At 45.8% G+C, this 22,706-nt stretch overlaps 7 protein-coding genes across 7 annotated transcripts; 3 read left to right on the top strand and 4 right to left on the bottom strand.

The window, feature by feature from the left end:
• Nucleotides 1–54: 54 nt before the first annotated feature.
• On the bottom strand, nt 55–1,757 carry TGAM01_v209911 (hypothetical protein; the record flags this gene model as incomplete). The annotated part of the gene is made up of 2 exons (XM_018808454.1): nt 55–1,174; nt 1,234–1,757. The coding sequence occupies 2 exons, from the start codon at nt 1,755–1,757 to the stop codon at nt 55–57; spliced, it is 1,644 nt and encodes a 547-aa protein (XP_018658372.1).
• A 3,539-nt stretch (nt 1,758–5,296) lies between these two features.
• On the top strand, nt 5,297–6,097 carry TGAM01_v209910 (aspergillopepsin-2 precursor; the record flags this gene model as incomplete). The annotated part of the gene is made up of 1 exon (XM_018808455.1): nt 5,297–6,097. One exon carries the CDS (start codon nt 5,297–5,299, stop codon nt 6,095–6,097), a length of 801 nt encoding a protein of 266 aa, XP_018658373.1.
• Nucleotides 6,098–7,825: 1,728 nt separating this feature from the next.
• On the bottom strand, nt 7,826–10,133 carry TGAM01_v209909 (fungal specific transcription factor domain-containing protein; the record flags this gene model as incomplete). Its single annotated transcript, XM_024550667.1, has 3 exons — nt 7,826–7,906; nt 7,959–8,730; nt 8,806–10,133. The coding sequence occupies 3 exons, from the start codon at nt 10,131–10,133 to the stop codon at nt 7,826–7,828; spliced, it is 2,181 nt and encodes a 726-aa protein (XP_024404578.1).
• A 2,871-nt stretch (nt 10,134–13,004) lies between these two features.
• TGAM01_v209908 (male sterility protein) lies at nt 13,005–16,838 on the top strand (the record flags this gene model as incomplete). Its single annotated transcript, XM_018808457.1, has 4 exons — nt 13,005–13,653; nt 13,708–14,104; nt 14,157–15,144; nt 15,198–16,838. 4 exons carry the CDS (start codon nt 13,005–13,007, stop codon nt 16,836–16,838), a joined length of 3,675 nt encoding a protein of 1,224 aa, XP_018658375.1.
• Nucleotides 16,839–17,136: 298 nt separating this feature from the next.
• Nucleotides 17,137–18,272, bottom strand: TGAM01_v209907 (glutathione transferase; the record flags this gene model as incomplete). Its single annotated transcript, XM_024550666.1, has 3 exons — nt 17,137–17,996; nt 18,048–18,198; nt 18,255–18,272. The coding sequence occupies 3 exons, from the start codon at nt 18,270–18,272 to the stop codon at nt 17,137–17,139; spliced, it is 1,029 nt and encodes a 342-aa protein (XP_024404577.1).
• A 1,401-nt stretch (nt 18,273–19,673) lies between these two features.
• TGAM01_v209906 (hypothetical protein) lies at nt 19,674–20,528 on the top strand (the record flags this gene model as incomplete). The annotated part of the gene is made up of 1 exon (XM_018808459.1): nt 19,674–20,528. One exon carries the CDS (start codon nt 19,674–19,676, stop codon nt 20,526–20,528), a length of 855 nt encoding a protein of 284 aa, XP_018658377.1.
• Nucleotides 20,529–20,922: 394 nt separating this feature from the next.
• On the bottom strand, nt 20,923–22,056 carry TGAM01_v209905 (hypothetical protein; the record flags this gene model as incomplete). Its single annotated transcript, XM_018808460.1, has 1 exon — nt 20,923–22,056. The coding sequence occupies one exon, from the start codon at nt 22,054–22,056 to the stop codon at nt 20,923–20,925; it is 1,134 nt and encodes a 377-aa protein (XP_018658378.1).
• Nucleotides 22,057–22,706: the final 650 nt, after the last annotated feature.

Below are 22,706 nucleotides of genomic sequence, written 5' to 3'. Positions count from 1 at the left end.
TATTTGGGAGTTACGTAGTTTTAACATACACGATGCTATGAATACGATAATTTTTTATGCTTCCTTTTTCGCCAGAGCTTTGCAATTTGCCTTGTATTCCTCAATCAAATCTCCTTTAAGATGCGCTGCGTCGCTCTCCTCCCACGGGTGGTCCCTTTCCACCTTGCGGACAAGACCGGCAAACTTTTGGTTTCGCGGCCTGATGCTGTATGAAAATAGATGAGGGTGGTCAACTAGACCAGGTGAGTGTTTAAACTCCACATCAATCGGCTTGCCATTCTCGTCTACTGCCCTTTCGATTGTAAATGCCGCAAGAAGTCGTGCAATGGTGAGATAAAGACTTTCGGTTGCAAGGTATCTTCCAGGGCATACTCTGCGGCCGTACCCGAATGCGTCACCCAGAGGATCGGGTTCGTTTCGAGGTTCCAAATAGCGCGCAGGATCAAATTCTTCGGGTTCGTGATACACTTTGGGATCGTGCAAAAACCACCAGATGGACGGCAGAATATACGAGTCCTTGGGAATGCGGTAACCACGGAAGAAAAGCTCCTCTTCTGTCTTATGCGCTGTTCCAACTGGAACCACCGGGAAATAGCGAAGTGCTTCTTTGGCGATGGCATCGGTGTAGGGCAAATTGTCTCGGTCTTCGTAGCCAGGCAAGCGGCCAGAGCCAACCACGCGGTCAATTTCTTCTTGAGCCTTTCGTTGAACATCTGGAAACTTGATCATGGCAATGATAAACGTCATCAGAGTCGATACCGTAGTGTCTGCGCCACCGCCGTACATGCTTGTGGCTGTGAGCTGTATAATCTTCATATCTTCCGGGCTGACCCCAGAACCATCCTCGTTACCATAAGTTCTGATAAGCCCAGAGACGTATGATTGCTCTTGGTGGATACCCATTTCCATTTGTTTCCTGACAAAGTGGTAAGGAGTGCTGACGACGGCCTCGTTGATGGCTTTCCATTTGCGAGCAGTCTGCTTGAAGCCTGTGCCAGGGAACCAATCTGGAAGATGCCTGAGTGCAGGGATGATGTCAACAGACCATGACATGGGTACAAAGGCTGCAGACAGATTCGACATGACGTCCTCAATTAGCTTTACCAGAGGATCTGGGGTAAGCGGCTCAATAGTATAGCCATAAGTAATTTTCAGGATAATTGCTGATGCTTCGCTGTAGGGGAATTAGCCATAGATGTTCATTATAAAATGCCGAAACATATTTTAACATACGCTTTTATATGCTCTATCAGGTTTTCAGGATCGTTTAGTATACGCAATAGAAGACGCTTAGACTCTACGTCCTGGATGTCGCTAAACCGCGCGGCAAGAGTTTTAGTCCCCAGCTGCTGGTGAATATATTTGCGGTGTTGACGGAATTCATCATCATATGGCATAGCAGGAAGAAATGCGGCAAAGCCACACATCTCACTTGCAAAGAACAGCTGAGCTCGTGCGGATGTCTTCAGCGAAGTCTTCTCCAGAAGCTCCTGGACGGCGTCTGCATCGTGAAGAATGACCATTGTCTGGCCCAGTACACTGACTGAGCTGACCGGACCATATTTATCCTTGAAAGGAAGCCAGTGCTGAAACTCCGGTACACCCGGGGGTGGAAGATCGTTGATGTTTCCAAGAACAGGAAGAGGCTTCGGGCCTGGTGGCAGCGGAAGGAGAGTGTCCTTCTTACGGAAGAAGAGGCGATAGATAATAAAACCCAGGGCAACAACGATGCCCTGGAGAATTAGTATGTTAGACATTAGGACTTAAAACAGAATACACCAGGCAGGAAAAGCCTTGCGCATTTGCCACCCAAATGGTAAGTCAAGAAAAGTCTGACACAGGGGCATGATCAAAGCTATATAATTCGATCACAATAGTGCTTCCCGCCCTTCAACTCCTTGTCCACACTGTGAGCTCCAATCACAATCGAAACATTACGTGTACCTTGATTCTCTTGTCATCACTGTGGAAATCAAAAATAGATCGCCCCTCGTAATTCACATAGTGTGTGCGGCTACCTCCATATACCCATGTACCTCATCTATACACTACTTGAGCGCGTACGCTAACAGGAACGGTTGGTTTGTTTGCGTGTTTTTTTGCGAGTGGGTGAATGCCATTGTCTATTAGGCATAAATTCAGAACAAAATATTCCTATCTGGGTTAAAACTTTGATTATCCATGATTCCACATAGACCACGGAGACAACCCTCCCTAAGTTAGCCGTCCGCGATTTAGCTCCAATGAGCTCTTGTCTTAGGGCTGTCCAGGTGGGTTCGCGGCGCCCGCAACACCATATTAACCAGTGTGAAACTCTGGCGAAGAGCTTCACAACGCAACAGTGTGACGGAGTGAGATTGATAGACGTGGGACTATACTTGCCAAGTTTTGACAACCAAGATGATATACATTGGATTGACAACACAAATTGATTGCAACTTTTATCGACCGTCATATCGAGCTACATACCATTGCAGTCTAGTCACATGCAGGCCAGTTAAACACGGCGACATAGCCGAGCACAAAGTTGCCTTGTTGTGGCATGGACACTTCTCCAAGAATTAGTCCATCTTGGCAGCAGTTTCGAATGCAATATGATGCGACGGAGCCAAGCTAATGAAATAGTAATCGCGGCGGGCGGCTATTACCCTGTCTCGAAAAATGGGCTAAATGGAGTTTCGCGTAAACTTTCCACGCCGGCGGGATGTTTGCGTACAAGTAGTTGTTTTTTTCCCCCGAAGAACGGGGTATTCGAAACTGATGCTTGCCCCAGCGTAACTGATCCTGCTCGTAGGGCTGTCGCTGACTTTAATTCTCAGCCGTTGAGCTGAGAATCCTCTCCGCCCCACAGGTTCGCGAAGCTCGCTTAGGACAGGATGGATGAAATGGGAAAATGCTGGTAAGCCGAATAGGGATGGTGCTACATTAGGAAGATATCCCACTGTTGCTTCGAAACCAGATCAGATCAATGCCATAAGGAGCAACCCCGCGCAAATGGAATGGAGTATAGCAGATGGATGCAGCCATTAAGTTCCTCTGGGAAATATTATCCAATCAAGTTTACATAAACATACATAGAGACCGGTTAAATGATCAACAGACTTGTTTGAATTACTTTGGATTACTTATCTAGTCTATTGTCTCTACCCACTTGCCAATAGATATCTGGCAACTTCTCAAGTGCGCGCGCAAACTAACGCAACTAACATGTCGCTTTGTTTCAATGCTGACAGGCATAGAATGCCTATCTCTCTGTCAACTTCAGCTTCTTGGCGTTGCTGACCTTGGCTTAGTAATTGTTGCTTTAAAATTTTATTTCAAGTAAAAATAGACTCATTGTCTTTGAAACCCTGTCTCCAGAAAACCTGGGCAACCAAGACGAGGTTTGAGTGGACTTCTTTCTTCTTGATAGTGCCAGAAGCAATATTTGAGACTTCATGAAACCAACATTAAACAAGCGTCTGAAATGAGACGACCGCCTCAGCAGACAGCAGAAGCATGAAATAACCACGATAAATGGAGCTCTCTTATCGCGATTCGCTTCACATTATAGCCCACCTGACTTGAAACCCTTGATAATAGCTATTAATTCTTCCAAACTTAACCCTTTCCCGCCATCAAAAAGCTCAGTGAAGTATAGTGCTTCGAAGATAGCATATATCCATCGCGTATGTACTTGAATTGGGAAACTACCGCATTCTTATTAAACTTTACATATAATGTCACAGCGAGGAAAAAGGTAGAGCGTTATATGTAGCGGTAGATTTTATCTTTTATTTTTTGTTGCCTTGCTCTGAACAAGATACAGTTACCAGACTGTTTACTACATTGGGAACTAGAGACCCGTTGTTTGGTAGAAGAAGAAGTAGTTAATTAGTGCGACTGTGTCTTGTAGGTACAGTTGTTAAGTGCCTAACTAAAATCTCACCTCCATAAGTTGAAACATAGTTAGTAGCCTGACTACCACCGACTCATTTAGTGATTCAAAAATCGGAACTACTAGATAGGATAGTAGCGATAATACTGTTTAATGACTTATAAGGGGTGGATGAGAGACGAATTGATGGGATAGAGCAGTAGATGAGATGTCGATGCACGCGTCTGCGTGAGAATTCCTCGTTCTTTCGTCCGATGGAAGAGCTTAGTTCAATTACTAGAAGGATTCTTTTCAGTTGCGCTAGGATCTGGTCTTTGTCGAGTATTCTCAGTTCTAAAACCTAGAGAGTAGTATGTGTGCATTGTTTTTTCCATCAAGATAACTAGAAGTGGTATCAAAATCCCAATTAAGTCTTAACCAATTTTTTAATACTGTTAAAGGATGCGTTCAAACGTCCCTCGATTGCAACGCACGCTACTCTTATAATCTAGCTGAGATAAATGACAATGGCATGCGGTCGACAAATTACGTTACCGCCTATCGTATACAATTTTATAGCAGCAGACCAGCAGCGTTCTTTGTCCGCCCTGAATGGGTGCCTAGATATAGGTCTAAGCACATCAAAGAACGAATGCATGAAAGACAATTAGAAACTTCGCTGGCAAATGGCGCACGCCATAATACATTTACCTACCCTGTATTGCCGCATTTGGTGGTGTGAGAAACATTCTCATCGCATGCTTCATTCATGAGCAATTTGGTAATTGTTGCAGCAAAAATGCCATAAGAATTTCGGCACAATGTGCTGTATTAGGCAGGAGATTAAGTGTTACACTCATATCATGAGATTCCAGATTATAGGATGCGTGTTGTATCATTCGCTCTGCTTGTCCACTGATGCTGTCTGTCGGCATCGATTCGTGATATTCGCCATTGGTTCCCCCGCCGATGCAATACGTAGCAATACCGGCCCTGCAATTACGCCTTATCACGCAAACATATTTCGGACATGAATTCTCTATATGGCCAAGAATGAGATAACAAATAGAAGAACGCTGGAGTGCTTGAGACAAGGTTGTTCTAAGGATTAGATAGGTCCATCCATCAAAATACGATGCAAACACTAACACTCCTATGGCCTATGCAAAAGATATTCAGGCACATATGTTCACATGACTTAACCTTTATCGACGAGTTGTAGGAAAACCATTTCGGAAGGTAGTATTGAATGATATCTTACAAGATGCATTACTATACACAACTGAAGGTTCCAGACATCTATAAAAGTAGGCGTATTTCCACGTTCGAAGGGGATTGAACAACAGCACTCAGTAGCATACTTCAGCATCAAGCGCCAAGCTTTCATCCAGAACATCGACAAATCCTTAGCAATCACTAAACGTTGTCAACTTTTGCAATATGAAGTTCTCCGCCATCACTCTCAGCTATGCGCTGTTCGCTAGCTATGTCAGTGCCGCTCCCCGAGGCCACAGCACTCTGGAAGAGCGTATTGCTCGCAGAGCTGCAGCACGCTCATCCAGACCCAATCAACGCATCGAAGCATTCGACAGGAGCAACGATACCAATGTCTCTTACTCTACGAACTGGTCTGGAGCGGTCATCACGTCGCCACCATCTGGACAGACTTTCAATGCTGTCTCTGCCAGTTTCGTGGTTCCCACACCCAAGGCCCCCTCTGGAGGATCCTCTCGTGGAACTTACAGCGCCTCTGCTTGGGTAGGAATTGACGGAGACACGTACCAAAACTCCATTCTGCAGACCGGTGTTGACTTCACCATTGAGAATGGTGTAGTGTCATATGATGCCTGGTACGAGTGGTTCCCCGACTACGCCTACGACTTCTCCATCAAGATCAATGAGGGTGATACCATCAAGGCTAGTGTCAGTTCAACCACTAGCACTTCTGGTGTTGCTATTATTGAGAATGTCACCACCGGCAAGACCGTGACCAAGTCTCTTACCTCTTCCGCTGCTCTTGGAGGACAAAACGCCGAATGGATCGTGGAGGACTACGAGGAAGGCTCATCTCTGGTGGCCCTTGCCAACTGGGGTAGCGTTGTATTCACTGGTGCAACAGCCTCGACCAAGAGCTCCACACTTGATGCCTCTACTGCTTCCATCATTGATATTCAGCAGAGTGGCAAGACACTCACCAGTGTTACTATCAGCGGCTCAACTGTCACTGACAAGTATGTTTAAATTGGTAGTGCAGAAGCTGTCTTCGGCTCCACTAGACCTTTCATCAATTGTTCGAAGTTTGACAGGCCTGCTGCGTATAATGGAGGAGCTGTCACAATTATGGTAAGATGGTGTTTAGGAGCATAGGGGGCTATTGGGAGAAAATACCACAGATTCTATAGTCAAATTCTAATCTGTATTTTTGTGGAGAGTGTTAAGCATAATCGTCCATCAATCGCTGCTGTCTTGTAGTGATCCTTGCATTTCACCTAGGGTAAAAAGGGCTTGAATCTCACTTGTGTTCCTTTATCCACAAAATAGCTTCGGCACTCAACTATATCACTACTCGGGATCGGACAACCCAAATTGAGTGGGCTAGTGGGTTCTCTTTGCATATATCCCTGCCCTGCTCGTCAACATTTGTTGCGCCAAGTGAGTTGTAATCACAAAATAGGCAACTTGCGAGTAGTTTCTCAAAGTATACGCGGCTCTCCAATCACATGTACCATAACAGCGCCAGTTCCCTCCACTTGACTTGTAATAGCTGCATTCATGTCTTCATTTGATGTAGGCGTCTTCATATGGGCTCTTCCTTGGGCATAATTCTAATCATATATCGCGTCACCACTAGAGCTGCACTGATGTAATCACTAATGGATCCCGCATAGACCGCATGCATGAATGAAGCAGTTGATGCTCTGCTGGTACGAGCCAAATCAGTACAATACGCCGGCGAAGAATATATAAGAAAAACGCCTCAGAATGTGAATTGCTGTATGACCAAGGATGATCTATAACCAGTTTATCTAGACGCGTTAGTAACTGCTCTGCGCCTCTAGATTTGCCCTTGTATTTCAGAAGCACTGAAATGTGTCAAACAATACCCCACCCAAAGTCGATTCTGCTCGGATCAAGCGGCACAGGTGGCCAGGGCATTTTGTGTGGTTCGTCATCTAAGGCCAGTTTTAGAGAATCGCTCGAAATGCAGTGAAACACCGACTTTCTTGCTAATAAGGAGCCGTAAATTGAGTCGTTGTAGGAAGCGCTCCAGTCGATACCGCATGATTCGAAGGGAGCAACATCCTTGATACACCTCCTGAACAGACAATTAAGAGATTATGTAGCAGATAAAAATGCTGTATAGTGTAAGCTTCGAATACAAGTAGACTACGAAGCGACCTATTGCGCCATTGTCAATATAATGCACCGATGTAACATTAACTTTAGTATCCACCTTGGGCCTGGAAAGCAAAAAATAGATGGGGAACTATAGCAAGATGAACACCACATATCTCAATCTCAGGATAGCAGCCATGATTCTTCTGTCCACGATATTTTCCCACGTTCCTGGCACTTTAATAGTAGTATCGACTAGTGACAAGGCTTAACTATCGCTCGCACGGATATTAATCCGACACTTGTTACAAAATGCCCACAAATGTTATCTGGAGACAGTAGTATTTCTACCGCTTTCGAGCTAAACGTTCTGGCTGATGAGCACACATGGCTGAAATGGTCAGAGTATGTCGATAAGTACCCATTTTCTTCAGCGTAAGATGTAAGATCCAACTGCGTGTTTTGGCGCCTGGCCACCCTATGCGCTCCGTGTGGAAAATGAAATTCTGAGAAAAATTTAAAGCCGAGCATTTGAGGAGTTTGGTCGTGTGAGAAAGCTAAACATTAAATCATTTCTTAGAAAAATAGGAATAGAAAACGTCTTGACCAAGATTTGTGAGTAGGGTATTGGTTTTAAGTGGAATAGTTCTGATCCGCAGCCCCGATCACGTCTGGAGACACCACTTCATCCGCATTGAAACTCGGCCAAAAAGCCTATGTGATGTTAACTGGGAGTTCACCGCACATATGTGAAGAGAGGGCCTACCGATGAGTCCAAATCCAACCAGTCTGTGAGCTGCCAATCGTGAAAGGTAGGCATATCTGCCAGTGAGTTGTTCTGAGAGATGCTGAAAAATCCACCTCCATCATTCGTGTGAAGAGTAGGAATGCCTGGATTAAGGTCTATCGATTGTTCATGTAGGGCACCGTTTTGAGGTCTCATCTGCTGTGGAGTCGACTTGTTTACCGCAGCAGCTCGGAATCCTTCTAGAATCACAGCATATCGCCGACTAGGCGAATTTGACGATGTTGCTTGAGCAAGATGGCCGTGGCAGTGTTCTGCAAGTTGCATCAGTCTCGCACTATAGCCAGGATCGTCTGCAGCGCCCAAGCGATGTTGCTGTATAACCCATACGTATGTTACCACCAGGGCACAAAACGTCACATAGTGAGTCCACCAAAAAGCGTGGAAAATAGGGCCGTCTCGGGCTATGGTATCTACCGATTCTAGAACATCTTTCGCGGCTTTAATACAGTCGCTGACCTGTGAAGCATAAACAGAAGTAGGGGAGCGCATCAGAAACAGGCGGTTGACATGCATAATAGCGTGCGAGTGAGCGAGCCCCAGCGCCAAAGCTGGTCTTCGGTAGCTGGGGATCAAAATAGACGGATGAACTGCGCCGAGGTGAGCAGGTAGGCTTTGATGCCAATCTTGAACCCGTTGCGTCAAGTCTCTCGCGGCGGCTATTCTTTCGACTTCAGAAGTGAGCTTGGTCGTATACATGTCTTGTGAGATGGCTCCAATGATTTGGGCAATGCTAATGAACAAATGTGTTAGCTCAATGCCAATTTATAGGTCGAAGAGATGAGATCAAACATCAAGATATGCTTACCGGGCGTGAAAAACCAAGGCGTCAGTGTGACACCCTCGGCGATCGTCAAGGTCGCCAACTGGCCCGTCTGTTGACATGTCCTCATCATTAATCCGATCAGGTAAGTCTTGATCAATATATTCATCATGGAAATGGCGTGGCCTTCCAAATACCACTCCAAGATAATTGTCAAGAACATATGCGGTCCAAAAAGTCCTAAGAGAGCACTGCTTTTCGATATAATCAGCTGCTGGCTTATGCCTCCTTCTCCAATCCGCACGTCGCTGCAAACCCAGTGCAGAAATAAGCTGTAGTGCATTCCCAAAGATGTACCAGCTCTGATTGAACCGCGAAGTGGTTAGAAGATATAGAACTTGGACGATGCGAACTTGGGCGGACTCCAGCCTCGGAAATCCTGTCTCTTGCTCGGCGAGCCTCATGGAGAAGCGGAAAAGATTATCAGCTAAGCGAAGCGCTTGACAATCTTTAGTGGGATGTCCCTTAGACTTCTCACGATGAAACTTGGCAATTGATAGCATTGCGTATATGGTGGCCGCCTTTGCTCGTCCAATTGTGTGCCATATAGCAATCCCTTCCCCCATATTGCTCTCCATGATACTCAACCAATTTTCGGTGGACGGTCGATGCAAGATGCGGTATGTAGCGATACAGACATCAAAGTAAAGTGCCAACAAAGCTCTGGCCACCAATGGGTCGGGAAGAGTATACTGTTGTTGGCTGTCCTCGCTTTCTATGGCCAATGGCTTGTCTCCAGCCATATATACCAGCTGACTTTCTGCTGATGACCGGGATTCATCGCTGCCATGGCTGCTACCGTGAGTCGCCAGGCGCTTTGACGCTCTATGAAGAAATGCCAGACTGGACGTTGGATCAAAAACCTGGCCTTGGATTTCTGCCATTCCCAACTCAGGGGACGCACGAGAGGGACCAGCAAGTCCATCTGATTGTCGCGAAGTCTGGGCCAATTGCCCATTACCAAATGGGGTTAAACCAGAACTCGGCATGAACGATATGCTTTCAGATACGGTGAATCTGCTGGCTGAAGAACGTCTGCTATCGCCTGCCGACTGCAATTGGCTAACATCAGACGACGGCGGAGGCGTAGGAGGCATGCCGCGCGTATACCTTGCTTCATACAAGCATACCCGGCCTCTTGATATGCATTTTGCACATGGTTGGTCACCGCTGCATTTCGCCTTTCTTGACTTGCAAAAGTCACAAGCGCGACTAACTTTACGCGCCTTTCGAAATGCAGGGTCTGCGGGATCTCTTGGAGTATCTTCAACGTACTCAGAGCTCCTCTTCTGACTTGTAACTTCTGGCGCCATCTGGTGCTTACCTAGTCGATACGCGGTGGGTACGGGCTGGATACGCTTCTTGCTAGTATCACCGCAACGAAGCAAGGAAGGATCCAAGAAGGCGGAAAAGAAGCCGAAGGATGAAGTATTAATATTGGGGTATGGCAGCGGTGTACTAAAATAGTAGGTAGCAGCGCCCTTTCCCCGGTGTGAGAAAGGCCGGGGGAAATGAAAGTGCCGCGTTGCGGGGATTTAATGACAAGATTCCGAGTTCTAATCCACCCTAGCCAACATAATAGGCTGACAACGTTTGTTTTGATGAAAGAGTATAGTAGGCCTATTCTATAGCGTATTTCAGCTACTCTATGAGTGCAAATTGCCGAGGTTGTAGTAAATGGTTATTCCGTACATATGCAGAGTTTCATTCAGCTTATACTAATGCTTGGAGCAACTGGTACATTAGCCTTCTTATAACGATCTCATATAATAGCTAGGCCTTTATCATGATGAAGGAAACAATTTACTTTATTTGTCCTCATTTTCATGAATGGTAACAATACGCAAACTTCCGCTAAACAACCGAGGCCAATCGCAGATGGGTAACCTTTTAGTTGCGACAGCTCTTGACATTATTAATACCGACATTACCGCCCATCAAAGCGTATACCTGAACAGCAAACTCTTGTCTCCCAATCTAAGAAGTTCATCTTTCGAGAACTGCCCTCTAATCTGCTCTTCGGGAATTTTGGATCTTTGCTTATTAGCCCACACATAACTCAGTTCGAGGAATAGGGCAGCGAGAACGCCAGAGCCACCAAAGGCCAAAGAAAGACCGAACCCTGTGTGGTAGAAAGGCGCTTCTTTGTCAAGATACATGAAACTGCCGATAATGCCACCAATATTGCCCATGCAGATGCAAAAGGCAACTCCGATCGCGCGGCGGTTGGTTGGAGCCAGGTTGTTGGCGGCCCAACTAGTTCCGGAAGGCTGGACGGGATAGATACCCATGCAAGTAAGCACAAGAGCGAAATAACCAGGGCCAGTATGGCTGCCTCCTAGATCGCCGTTGAAGCCCATTACAACAGAGTATCCTATGGTGATGAGTAGTAAAGGGATGACGACGAAGGGCATCCGCCAAAGAAAACGATCAGATAAGAATGCGAAGAAGATCGAAGAAATGCCTCCAGCGACATAAGCAGGCACCGTCATAAGTTGAGCGATTGTGTTGTTGGAAAAGCCCATTGCCTTGATGATGGACGGGAGAGTGAATTTGGTGCCGTAGGAGCATGCCGAGATGCAAAGGAGAATGTACGCTTGAAGATAAAGCCTCCAGTTGGTGAGAACCATTTTGAACTCATACCAGTCGAAACGACTCTCAGCTGATTGTTCCGAGAAACGTCCACCTTGCTTCACAAATGTTTGAAGCTCAAGAAACCTGATCTCGTCTTGCGACAACCAACTCCCCGAGAGAGACGGAGAGTCGACGAGAAAAAAGAAGCAAAGCACTCCAAGTAGAGTTGTAGCAATACCCTCTAGGAGGAAGATCCACCGCCAGCCCTCATAGCCACCAATGCCATCCATTTGAGCAATTGCAGCAGCCAAGAGACCTGAAAATGCTCCAGATAAAGCGCTGGTGCAGTAAAAATAGGCGATTCTGGTGGCAAGCTCTTTTGGCATGTACCAAAACGTACACAGATAAATTGCACCGGGGTAGAATCCTGCTTCAAACACACCAAGCAGGAGTCGCACAGCTAGTAGCCCGCCAAAGTTGCGGACGACTCCGTGCATGGTCATAATAATTCCCCAAATTGTCACAAGCGAGCCGAGATAGTAAGAGGGCCGTTTGAACTTCTTCAATAAGACGTTACTGGGGACTTCGAGCAGGATGTATGGTATGAAGAAGAGGGCTAACACAACGTTGTACTGGTTGCCGACTAAATGAAGATCTTCGGAAAGTCCTTCAATCTTTGCGTTTCCGATGTTTGCACGGTCGAGCTGTGAGACGAGATAGAGAATCGCCAGCATTGGTACAAGTCGTAGATCAATCTATAGTAAAGGAATACTTAGCATCAATTCTCACAATATGGACCGGTTTGCTTCATCTTCTCACCTTCCTGATAATTTTCTTCCTCTGACCTTGTGTTATGCTATTATAGAAGGCTGCATCATCTTCGCTCAGGCCCAGCACAGGTATGCTGTCAATGATTCTAACTTGCGTTGTCTTCTCTATGTCGTTGGTAGGTATTTCGTCTTTATCATCAATCATGACAATTTCTGCTTTGTCGGTTTTGGCAACGTTTAGCGCCATATTAGCTTTTGGAACAAGATTGAGGAAGCTGGATATAAGGTGCTTAGATCAGTATCACTTAAGATCTCTGTGACTAACTGTGAAGGAATGGGAAGGGCACTGCTTGAATCTCATGCTATGGAGCCATCGAGATCGTGTCAGAATTTTATTGCAAAGTAGCTATAAGCTGTGATTAAATATGGCCTGCGTTATCAACTGATTCGATTACATTACATCTAAATCTCGGGGTCGTTGAGCATTAGCCCCGCACTCGCAAATCTGGGGTAAAGTTTCCACTTGGATTCTGCTAACGAGATGCCGGTTGGTGTTGAGGATTTTTATCCGAAGTTCCACGATCGTCGTCGTGCTAGCGGATAAAGATCCGTAGGGAACCAATATCGAGAAGGAATATCAAGGAAGCGACACGAAAAGAATGATTGGCCATGTTCTGACCGCGGTGAAGCTTAGATAATCATCCAGTACCACTGCGGTTATTGTCAATCTTAGTACGAAGTACGAATCAATGAAATAGGTCCCATACCCCCAACTTCCGACTGTGCAAAAAAGAACTGTCTAAATATCTTTTTCATAGAACACCAGGTCTTTTCATCATTATGCCGGCTGCTATCTATCTTTCAGCTTCTCATCAAGGATCTTTGGATCCCTCAAGAAAGCCTATAGTGAGACCATCGTCAACTTCAGTTACCAATACATCCAAGCCTGAGTCCGTACCCCGCACAATAGATGCACTGTTACGCCTGCGCGCAATATCCTATCCTCAAGATCATATTGTTTCGTATCCAAAGTCAGGAATAAACTTTGTCGATTACAATTTACAGCAACTTGATGTATTCGCTTGGAGGGCGGCAAATCACTATGGCCAGCATATTCCCGCAAGAAAGTCATCGAATGAAAAGCCGCATGTTGTGGCGCTATTGGGCGTATCAAACTTTGAGTATCTCATTACGCTTCTTGCCCTAGTAAAGCTTGGGCATACGGTTCTCCTTCTCTCAACAAGGATCACAGTTCCAGCCATTGAGTCTCTTATCAATGCTACCTCGGCCTCTACGATTATTGTAGACAGGAGACATTTGAGTACTGCAAGAGAGGTTCAAAATCTGCTGCCGCTATTGCAACTATTTGAAGTAATAGACCGTCCAGTGTTTGAGTTTTCAATTGAAGCTCATGGAGACACTCAACTAGACTCTCAATTGGATCCGGAAATTGAGGCGCAAAACATTGCTCTTATCGTCCATTCAAGCGGTATGCGGACTCAAGGTTTACAATTTTTTGGATAAAAAGCTTACCACAACATAGGATCAACTGGTCATCCGAAGCCAATCTTTCAAACTCACAAGTCGTGTCTTGCAAATTATGCCAGCAGCATGAATATGAAGTCGTTCATTACAATGCCGTTGTTTCACAACTATGGAGTCTGCAGCTTCTTTCGCGCGATACATTGCCGCAAATCTATCCATTTCTACAACGCTGAACTTCCGCTGACGCATGATAACTTGTTGAAGACATTCCAAGCGAATAATTTTGAGATCTTCTACGGCGTTCCATACACACTGAAGCTGCTTTCAGAATCTCAGACGGGCATTGACCTCCTTCAAGAATTAAAGCTTGTAATGTACGGTGGATCCGCCTGTCCGGATGATTTGGGCAATATTCTTGTTGAGAATGGAGTGAATCTTATAGGACACTATGGGGCGTAAGTGGACTCATGCTCTGCATTTCTGCGAAGCAATTTTAACAAAATGTAGGACCGAAGTCGGGCAGCTAATGACTTCATTTCGCCCCAAAGGGGACAAAGCATGGAATTACGTACGAGAGCACGATGCACTTTCACCATATTTGAGATGGGAGCCACGCGGCTCAAACTTGTACGAGTGTGTTATCTTGGAGGGCTGGCCTTCTAAAGTGCAGTCCAGTCGGCCAGATGGCGCTTACGCAACCAAGGACCTTTTCGAACCTCATCCAAGCATCCCTAGAGCATGGAAGTACATTGCCCGACTTGATGACACAATTGTTCTTGTCAATGGTGAAAAGTTCAATCCTGTGGAAATGGAAGGCAGAATACGATCGGATAAGAACGTCACAGAAGCCGTCGTGTTCGGCGCTGGTCGTGCGCATCTTGGTATCTTGCTTGTCCCAGCTGCTGGATTAGCCACTCACACCAATGAAGAAATAATTGATATAATCTGGCCAGTCGTCGAATTTGCGAATAAGTCTGCAGATGCCTTTGCTCGAATTTCGCGGGATATGATCCGGCTATTACCGCATGATTGTGCCTATCCTCGCACGGACAAGGGGAGCATAATACGACAAGCCTTTTACCAGAAGTTCAAAGCGGAAATTGAGGAAACTTATGATCTTGCCGAGTCAAGCTCAGAAGAACTTGTGCAATTTGATCTCCCAGAGCTACAACAGTTCACAAGAGATCTTGTCCAAAGGACCCTTGAAGCACCTACACCAGTTCAAGATGATGAAGACTTTTTCTCTCTGGGTTTAGACTCACTGCAAGCTATCCAAATGAGAAGCGAGATATTGAAGAAGGTAGACATTGGCGAAAACAAACTTGGACAGCAAGTTGTATTTGAGCAGCCGTCAATCAGCAAATTGAGCAGCTTTTTGCTCTCTCTGCGGATTGGTAATGTTGCGAATGAGAAGATGTCCATCGAACAACAAATGGAAAACCTCGTCATGAGATATTCGACCGAGACTTTGTCTATATCGACTAGTTCGTCAATCGTAAGCCTTCGCTACATTCCCTTTGATAATGATATCTCTGACCTGCTTTCTAGGTTGTTACAGGCGCTACCGGCTCACTTGGAGCTCATATTGTCGCAAAACTGGCTTCTAGACCTCATGTTGATCAAGTCTATTGTCTAGTTCGTGCCAATGATCTGACTCATGGCTATAAGCGAGTTGTTAGCTCAATGATACAGAGAAGAGTTTACCACTCGCTGTCTCTAGCCTCAAGGCGGAAAATCATTGTGTTGCCATCCGATTTGGCGGAGCCAGATCTTGGATTATCCAAATCAGCTTATGAAGCCATTACTGAAAATCTTAATGCAGTGATTCACTGCGCTTGGTCTGTTAATTTTAACATGCATCTTTCGAGCTTCGAGAAAGGGAACATCGCGGGCGTATCACATCTTATTTCTCTCTGTCAATCTGCGCAGCCACCAGCTACAATGAACTTTTGTTCATCTGTTAGTACTTGCTCTCGGTCAACGGTTATTCCTGTTCCCGAGCGTGTTCCAGACTTTTCATGGGCACAAAACATGGGATACGCTCAGTCTAAATCGGTAGCCGAGCATATTTGCGCCAATGCCGCATCTCAGGGTGTGACTACTCGTGTGCTTCGTATTGGACAAATCGTTGGCGATACAGAGCATGGCGTGTGGAACCCGCAAGAAGCAGTTCCTATGATAATGCAGACTGCGGTAACAATCGGCGCTTTACCGAGACTCCAGGAAACCCCGTCGTGGCTACCAGTTGATATTGTGGCAGATGTCGTCACAGATATATCGCTTTCTAGTGCGGGAAGCATATTTACAAATGTCACTAACCCGCAACTCTTCAACTGGAATGATGACCTTCTTCCTGCTCTACGCAAATGCGGGCTTGCCTTCGACGAAGTTGAGCCTAGAGAGTGGATTAAGAGGTTGCGGACATCAAACTCAGACCCAGTGGCCAATCCGCCTATCAAACTAGTGGATTTCTTTGCTTCTAAATACGACAGAGATTCGTTTGGCCCGTCAAAAACATTCTCCACTGAAGTGGCACGTTCTTTCTCTCCAGCTTTGGCTAAAGTTCCCAGTCTTGTGGAGGAGCATGTAGCCAAATTTGTTCGCTATCTCAATGGAAAAGCATGGAAGAGTTCATCGTCTCCTATGGAAGCTGAGAAGACGGTAATTGTGATGATGGGTCCCTCTGGAACAAGAAAGTCGACGATGGGAAGTGGAATAGCGCAAACGCTTGATATACCTTTCATTGAAGGCGACAGCCTATACTCTCGCCAAGACATCGCGACAATAAGGTCACGTATCACGCTCTCCGATGAAGACAGCTTATCTTGGATCGATAGAATTAACCGGCGAACCGCGGATACACTCACTGACCTTGGATATAACCGTTTAATCGTCGGCTGCTCTGCTTTGAAAGAAACATACCGCAACCGAATTCGTCGCCATATGGCTTCGCATAAAGTAAAAGTCATATTTGTTGACTTACAGGCTGACAGAGATATTCTTGCAAGACGTTCACAAGAGTGTCAAGACAGCCTCACGGGAGCCAATTTAGTCGACAGCCAACTAGACTTATACGAAGAACCCAGTAGCAGAGAATATGATGTCGTACCTGTAGATGCGGAGAGGGCTGATCAAGTGGTATTGGATGAGATTCGATGGATCATTGAAGAAGCAGCTGAATGGTTTTAGAGACCCTTAAGCTACCTATAGTTGTGGTAACAACATCACATTGCTACATATAATATTCACAACCAAATTCTCCATTCCGTCTTTTTTTTCTCACCGTAAAGAGAAATGATTTAAACTCTAGCTATTACTTTTCACTTTTCGTTAGACGGATCGTACGCCAAGCCGCAACTTAAGAAAAAAAAGCAAGCGTAATTAAGAACATTGGCATTAAACAGAAGTTGTACTGATAGTAACTCAGACGAGACTTTGATTATGAGCTATTAGACTAATGTGTTGTTTGAAGATGCATGTACTTTATTTATAGAGGCTGCATAAGTACTGATGGCCCTACGGGCACGATCAGAGGTCCTTGGCTCTCTAGCACAATCTTCCACCTAGAATCCGCATAACCTAGGGCATACCGCGAAATATTGGGTTCTGTTGTACGGTAAAATGCCGCTCGCAAAGGCCCCTCTTCATTCTGATCCCAGTATAGCCTCCGAAGCCAGGCGTGCAACCGGGGATAGTCGTGTCGAATCGATTTGAGGTTGCATTGAAAGACGCTATGGTACGCAACATCAAAACGCGCCATAGTGGTATATAGACGTACGTCGGCCTCGGTGATTGAGTCGCCGAAAAGAAAAGGCTTGCCGTGGCCAAGATGCTCTTCAAGGCGATCGAGGGAGGCGAATAGAGGGTATATGTTTTCCTCGTACGCTTTCTGCGACTTGGAAAAGCCAACCTTGTATACCCCATTGTTCACGGTGTTATATACCCAGTCATTCATGGCATCGATCTCAGCTCTGAGATGCGGTGGATATAAACCTTTTCCTGACCGATTCTCTTCACGGAGGTGCTCTGGCAGCAAGTCATCAAACTCCGAATAGAGCATGCGGATAATTTCTGACGATTCATTATTGACCAAAACGTCGGCTTTTTTATCCCACAATACAGGAACAGTGTAGCGGCCTGTATAACTGGGGTCGGCTTTGAGGTATAGTTCCTTGAGCTTTTTAAACCCGTGCAGAGGATCTTCATCAAGAGAGCCCCCTTCGCCGCTGAAATACCATCCCTCAGGGCCCATAGTGAAATGGAGCTGGTAAACGTCGATTATAGAATCGAGCCCTTTGAGAAGCCGGACTATCATAGTTCTATGCGCCAAAAATATGGCAATATTAGCTATTTTACCCTCTAACAATTATCCGCTCAATCTAGCGAAAGCAGGCTGACAGAATGTGATACCACTTACCCATGGGCAACCCGGGGAGAGATAGAGGGCATAGCGGCCCTTCTCAGCGGGGAATCGTGAGTTTGGGTCCTTGGAAATGAAATTTCGAAAGATGCTATCCGGGCGAGTAAAACTGCCATCTTTGTGATAGATCTGAATGAAATAAGCGATCGCTCTAAGCAATCAGATAACTCTTACTAAAGACTGACCGTTTTTACTGACGACATGTTAAATAAGCTATGTCAGACGAGGCGCTACAAACAGAACAGAGAAGCCAAGTATAAAGGCTGGATGTCCTAACTGGTGCGGATTTATGATTCAAGTTTCTTGGCCCTTCCGGCAATGCAAAAATGCTCAAGACACGCAGATATATTATCGCATAGATATTTTACACAGAAAGCAGTTAGCACCTCTTCCCATTTTACTTGTCGCTCGTGACGTGATAGATAAGCTTACAAATTTGAAAGCCACGGCGCGGGGATTGGATTTCCAAGCCTTTATCAATCAATATTGGAGCTAGGTAATGAACGATCTAAGCCATTAGGTAAGGCACCGCGACAGCAAGCAGTATTCTTTATAAAATTTCTTGTTGCACAAACGTGTTCTAGACGGTGATGAAATCAAGGTAAAGGGCGAAGTGATTTTGGAAACATTGATATGGTCGCTGAGATAAAGACTACAACGGGAAATTCTTTCGCAAGCGCGACAAAAAAGGTTGGACTCGTGGAGGCGCCTTTAAATTACCCCTTGTAGTAATTGATGCTATGAGCAAGGATCTCGCCCTGGAAGGCTGGCAGACACGTCCCTTACGATAACTAGGCACAGACCGAGGCAACAGACGGAGACTGAAAGATATTTATAGAAATATTATCAAGCATAGATTGAGTTCCATTGCACCTTATGTGCCGACTTGAATAATTGAAATCGGTAGCGGTAACACCCTGCTACCCCCCTTGAGATTACTATTAGAGCGTAATCGTGCCACAATCGCTGCATCTACAAACCAATGATGGCACTCCATTAGTGATACTAAGGAGAAGAGCATGAATCCTTTCGGCTAGCAATTGAGCGGTCAGCGCGCCTGTCATGGCTCACCAATTCTTTGTACACTTATCAATTCCCTCTCAGTAATTCAGCGACTGGCTTTTACAGGTAGACGCTAGGGCTGGAGTAGGGTGAGTCGCCATTCCAGATAAAGCATCTGCATTCTTTGTCCTATTGATGCAGTGGGAGGCTGAAGACAAGTTTTACCTCTATCAAGCAACCAACACATAAATGCCCAAAGCTAAGCGAGAAGCTTCATTTACATGACTCATATTGTTATGCCGTAGAGTTGTCGAGTTGTGTTGAGATATCCTGGCCCACAACTAAATTTGCACCAAAATCTCACACTAATAAGGTTGGTGGCATCTAACAAGCAATAAGCTTGCATTTAGAAAACATCGCTCAATAACTAATCAGCCAGACTGAACAGGTAGTTGTTCCACCTTTTATTTGATGTGACATCTAATACAATAATAGGTGAATATTGTTTAGTAGTATATAAGTATCCCGTCGTGCCAACATTGTTGCTCATGAATTGTCTGTATTATCCCAATTATATGACATCATCATCCTTCAACTCCAAAATGGCAACATCCTCAGGCACTGTTACAACTCTTGACGGAGTTTCTATCCGATATCTCTCTGCTGGGGATGAGACCAATCCTGTTCTACTCTTCATTCCTGGATGGGCGCAAACGGCAATCCAATGGCGAAAGCAGATTTCACATTTCAGTGCCAAGTACCACGTCATTGCTGTTGACCATCGCGGCTTTGGCGATTCCGACAAGCCTGAAAGGGGATATCGAATAACTCGTTTGGCAGCGGATTTGGACGAAGTCATCCTTCAACTTGATCTCAAAAACGTTACTCTCTGTGGCCATTCTATGGGTTGCTCCATTATCTGGGCGCATTGGGACACTTTCATTGGTTCCCGGTCACGTATTTCTCGTCTTATACTTGTCGACCAATCGCCTTGCATGATCATAGATCCAGCATGGGAGGAAGGCGTGGCCAGTTCTTTCGGATCAATTTTTGCGCCTTCGACTGCTCTTGAAATGGGAAACAGTTTACGCGGAGCAGGAGGAAGTGAATATGCGGCAGGATTTCTGCGGTCTCTATTCTCTCCATCACTGAGCGAAGAAGATTTTGTATGGCTGAAGCTTCAATGGAGCAAAATGAATCTCTCCCATGCAGCCAATTTATTGATCAACCACGCTGCGGAAGATTGGAGGGACGTTATACCAACAATCACTGTTCCGACGCTCGTTGTCGGCGCCGAAGGAAGTGTATTTGGCATACATGGTGCTCAATGGATTGCTTCCCAAATCCCAAACGGCAAAGTCGAGATTTTCAAAGAAAGCGAAAGCGGCAGCCACTTTATGTTCTGGGAGAATGATGCTAAATTCAATGGAGTCATCGAGAAGTTTTTGAGTAGTTAGTAGCGATTGTTTTGGTGCTTTTCGTCAACAAGGAGGATTATCTTGCGCTATGAACATACACGTAACGCTGCCCATTAATAAAACTGAATTAGAACTACTGCGTCGAAAAATGGCTGGTTTCGCACTTTGAAACTACATTTAACCCTTAAGCTGCCAGTTTCTGTTTTCAATTGTGACACAGCGATTTCCAAAGCACTAATAATTGTAATGTGTGTATTATTGATGCACACTACTGGAGGGTGCTCCGGATGGGCTGAGAAATTGCTTGCTGTAGCGTGATATATGATACCTAAATGACAGAAAATAAGGAACGAAAAATGAGGATAAAGAATAACTATGAATGCCGCATGGTTTAATTGAACCCGATAAAGAAACAAAGTCCTCGCCGCCTCTCTTAAAGATCTTCATCATCAGACTCGCTTGGCAGAGGCAGCATTGGGTCTGCATAAAAGCCCGGTGATAGGGACGGATCTGAGGCTGCTTCCGGAATCTTTCTGAGATTCACTGGAACATGCCGGTGGAAGATATTTCCAGCATTTATCTTGGCTGTCGCACTCACGACCCCTCCTCTCCTCACCAGGGCGTGCTCCGACATAAAGTTGATGGTTAGGATGTAATAATCCAGCCTGCCATCCGAATTCTCGTCACGAGTCCATCGTTTATTATGCCACGTACTCGTGCCGGTCCATCGAGATACTTCGTGACATTTGCCTGACACGTCCGCGTACAGAACATTGCCGTCGAGTTTCTTGAAGAACCAGTTTTTGGCTATATGCTCGCCAATGGCATCAATTTGATCTTTTTTGCGTTCCAACGATTCGAGCTCAAGTCGAAACTCTTGCATTGAGGGGGACATTCCCGTTTGAACTCTGTTAATCCAATCCGCTTCGAAGCGCAACGGCTCATCGTTTTCCCAGAACCACCAGTCGGTGTGGCGAATTGTGAGCGTCAGCCGCCGAGGATGCAAGCCGGAGGTGTGTAGTAGCTGGGCTAACCCGCCTTCCTCGATACGATACATCTGCGCAAAAACATGGAGGCTCTCGATTTCGACTTTTTCCTGGTTCAACTGCCGGGCGATTTCAGGGAGCAGCTGTTTGAGTTTCGTGATGGTGCTCCAGCTATTATAGTTGGGAGGTGCGCGATCCGGAGCAGAAATCCAGTGCGTTTGCTCTGTGAGAAGGAATGGGAGAAACCAGGTCTCTCGGTATATAGCGCGGCATGTTCTTAGCAGCTCAGTGCTGGTCTTGTGAGGCGCGAAGTACGAAGGTCGCGAGTAGCAGGTGTCGAGGAGGTAGGGAGAATCAGTATCTTCATAGTCTGACAGCACAAAGGTAAAGATCTTGCTGCGAATCTCTGGAGGTAAGAGAGAAAGCAGCGGCGATTCGTCCTGTGGCTCAATTTCTTTTGCAAGCAGTTGCTGATACAGTGGCTCTGGTGGAGGTGGCGCTGAGTTTCTAAGCCCAGGTCTTCTGCTGAAGCGAGGCTGGCTTTGTGGAGGGCCTCTTAAGGGCGAAAAGAAGAAGTTCATTATGGAAGACAAAGACGGATGATTTTTGCAGGAACAAGATGAAGATTAGCAGGCAAAGGAAGTTGCTTGTGCATTTATAGAACCCGCAATCAGAGATAAACTGTCTGTGATGTTTAGTTAGTTGTCGATATTCTCCCGGCTAAACAGGGAAACGATAGGCAGCAATAGGCAGCAACGGGTGGATCACAGTGCTGGGGTAGCAGAGCGGCCCGCAACTGGGGGACTGTGATTCGTTCATGCGCCATCATCCATCAGAGCGCTGAATGTGAAATTGAGCCAACCAGCCTTGAGTATTCGCGGAGCAGTGCCAAGATGTATGTAAAGCAGGATATGGGGCAAGTCAACATACGACCAGGATACCTAGAGAGCGTCCATACGCACGGCGGTATTTTTCACGCCCGATGCTTCCTTTTACTTGTACTTCTGTGAAAAGACTGGGATTGCGGCGTTGATGCACCTACAGGGAACTTATTATAGTGCCTCAGTTGTCAATGAAGAGCACTTACACTGACTTCTGGTTAGGCAGGCAGAAGCTACCTATTTACGTTGCGACAAATTAGACCACTTAACCAACAACCGATTACACTAGCGCAGATACTCAAATGTTATTCAATAAGAGCTTTTTCGTGCTCGTCCGTCTTTTTTTTTTT

Source organism: Trichoderma gamsii (assembly GCF_001481775.2).
Source record: "Trichoderma gamsii strain T6085 chromosome Unknown Scaffold_53.2, whole genome shotgun sequence".
NCBI lineage: Eukaryota > Fungi > Ascomycota > Sordariomycetes > Hypocreales > Hypocreaceae > Trichoderma > Trichoderma gamsii.
Note: the sequence above shows the minus strand (reverse complement) of the source record. Positions and strands in the feature narration are given on the sequence as shown.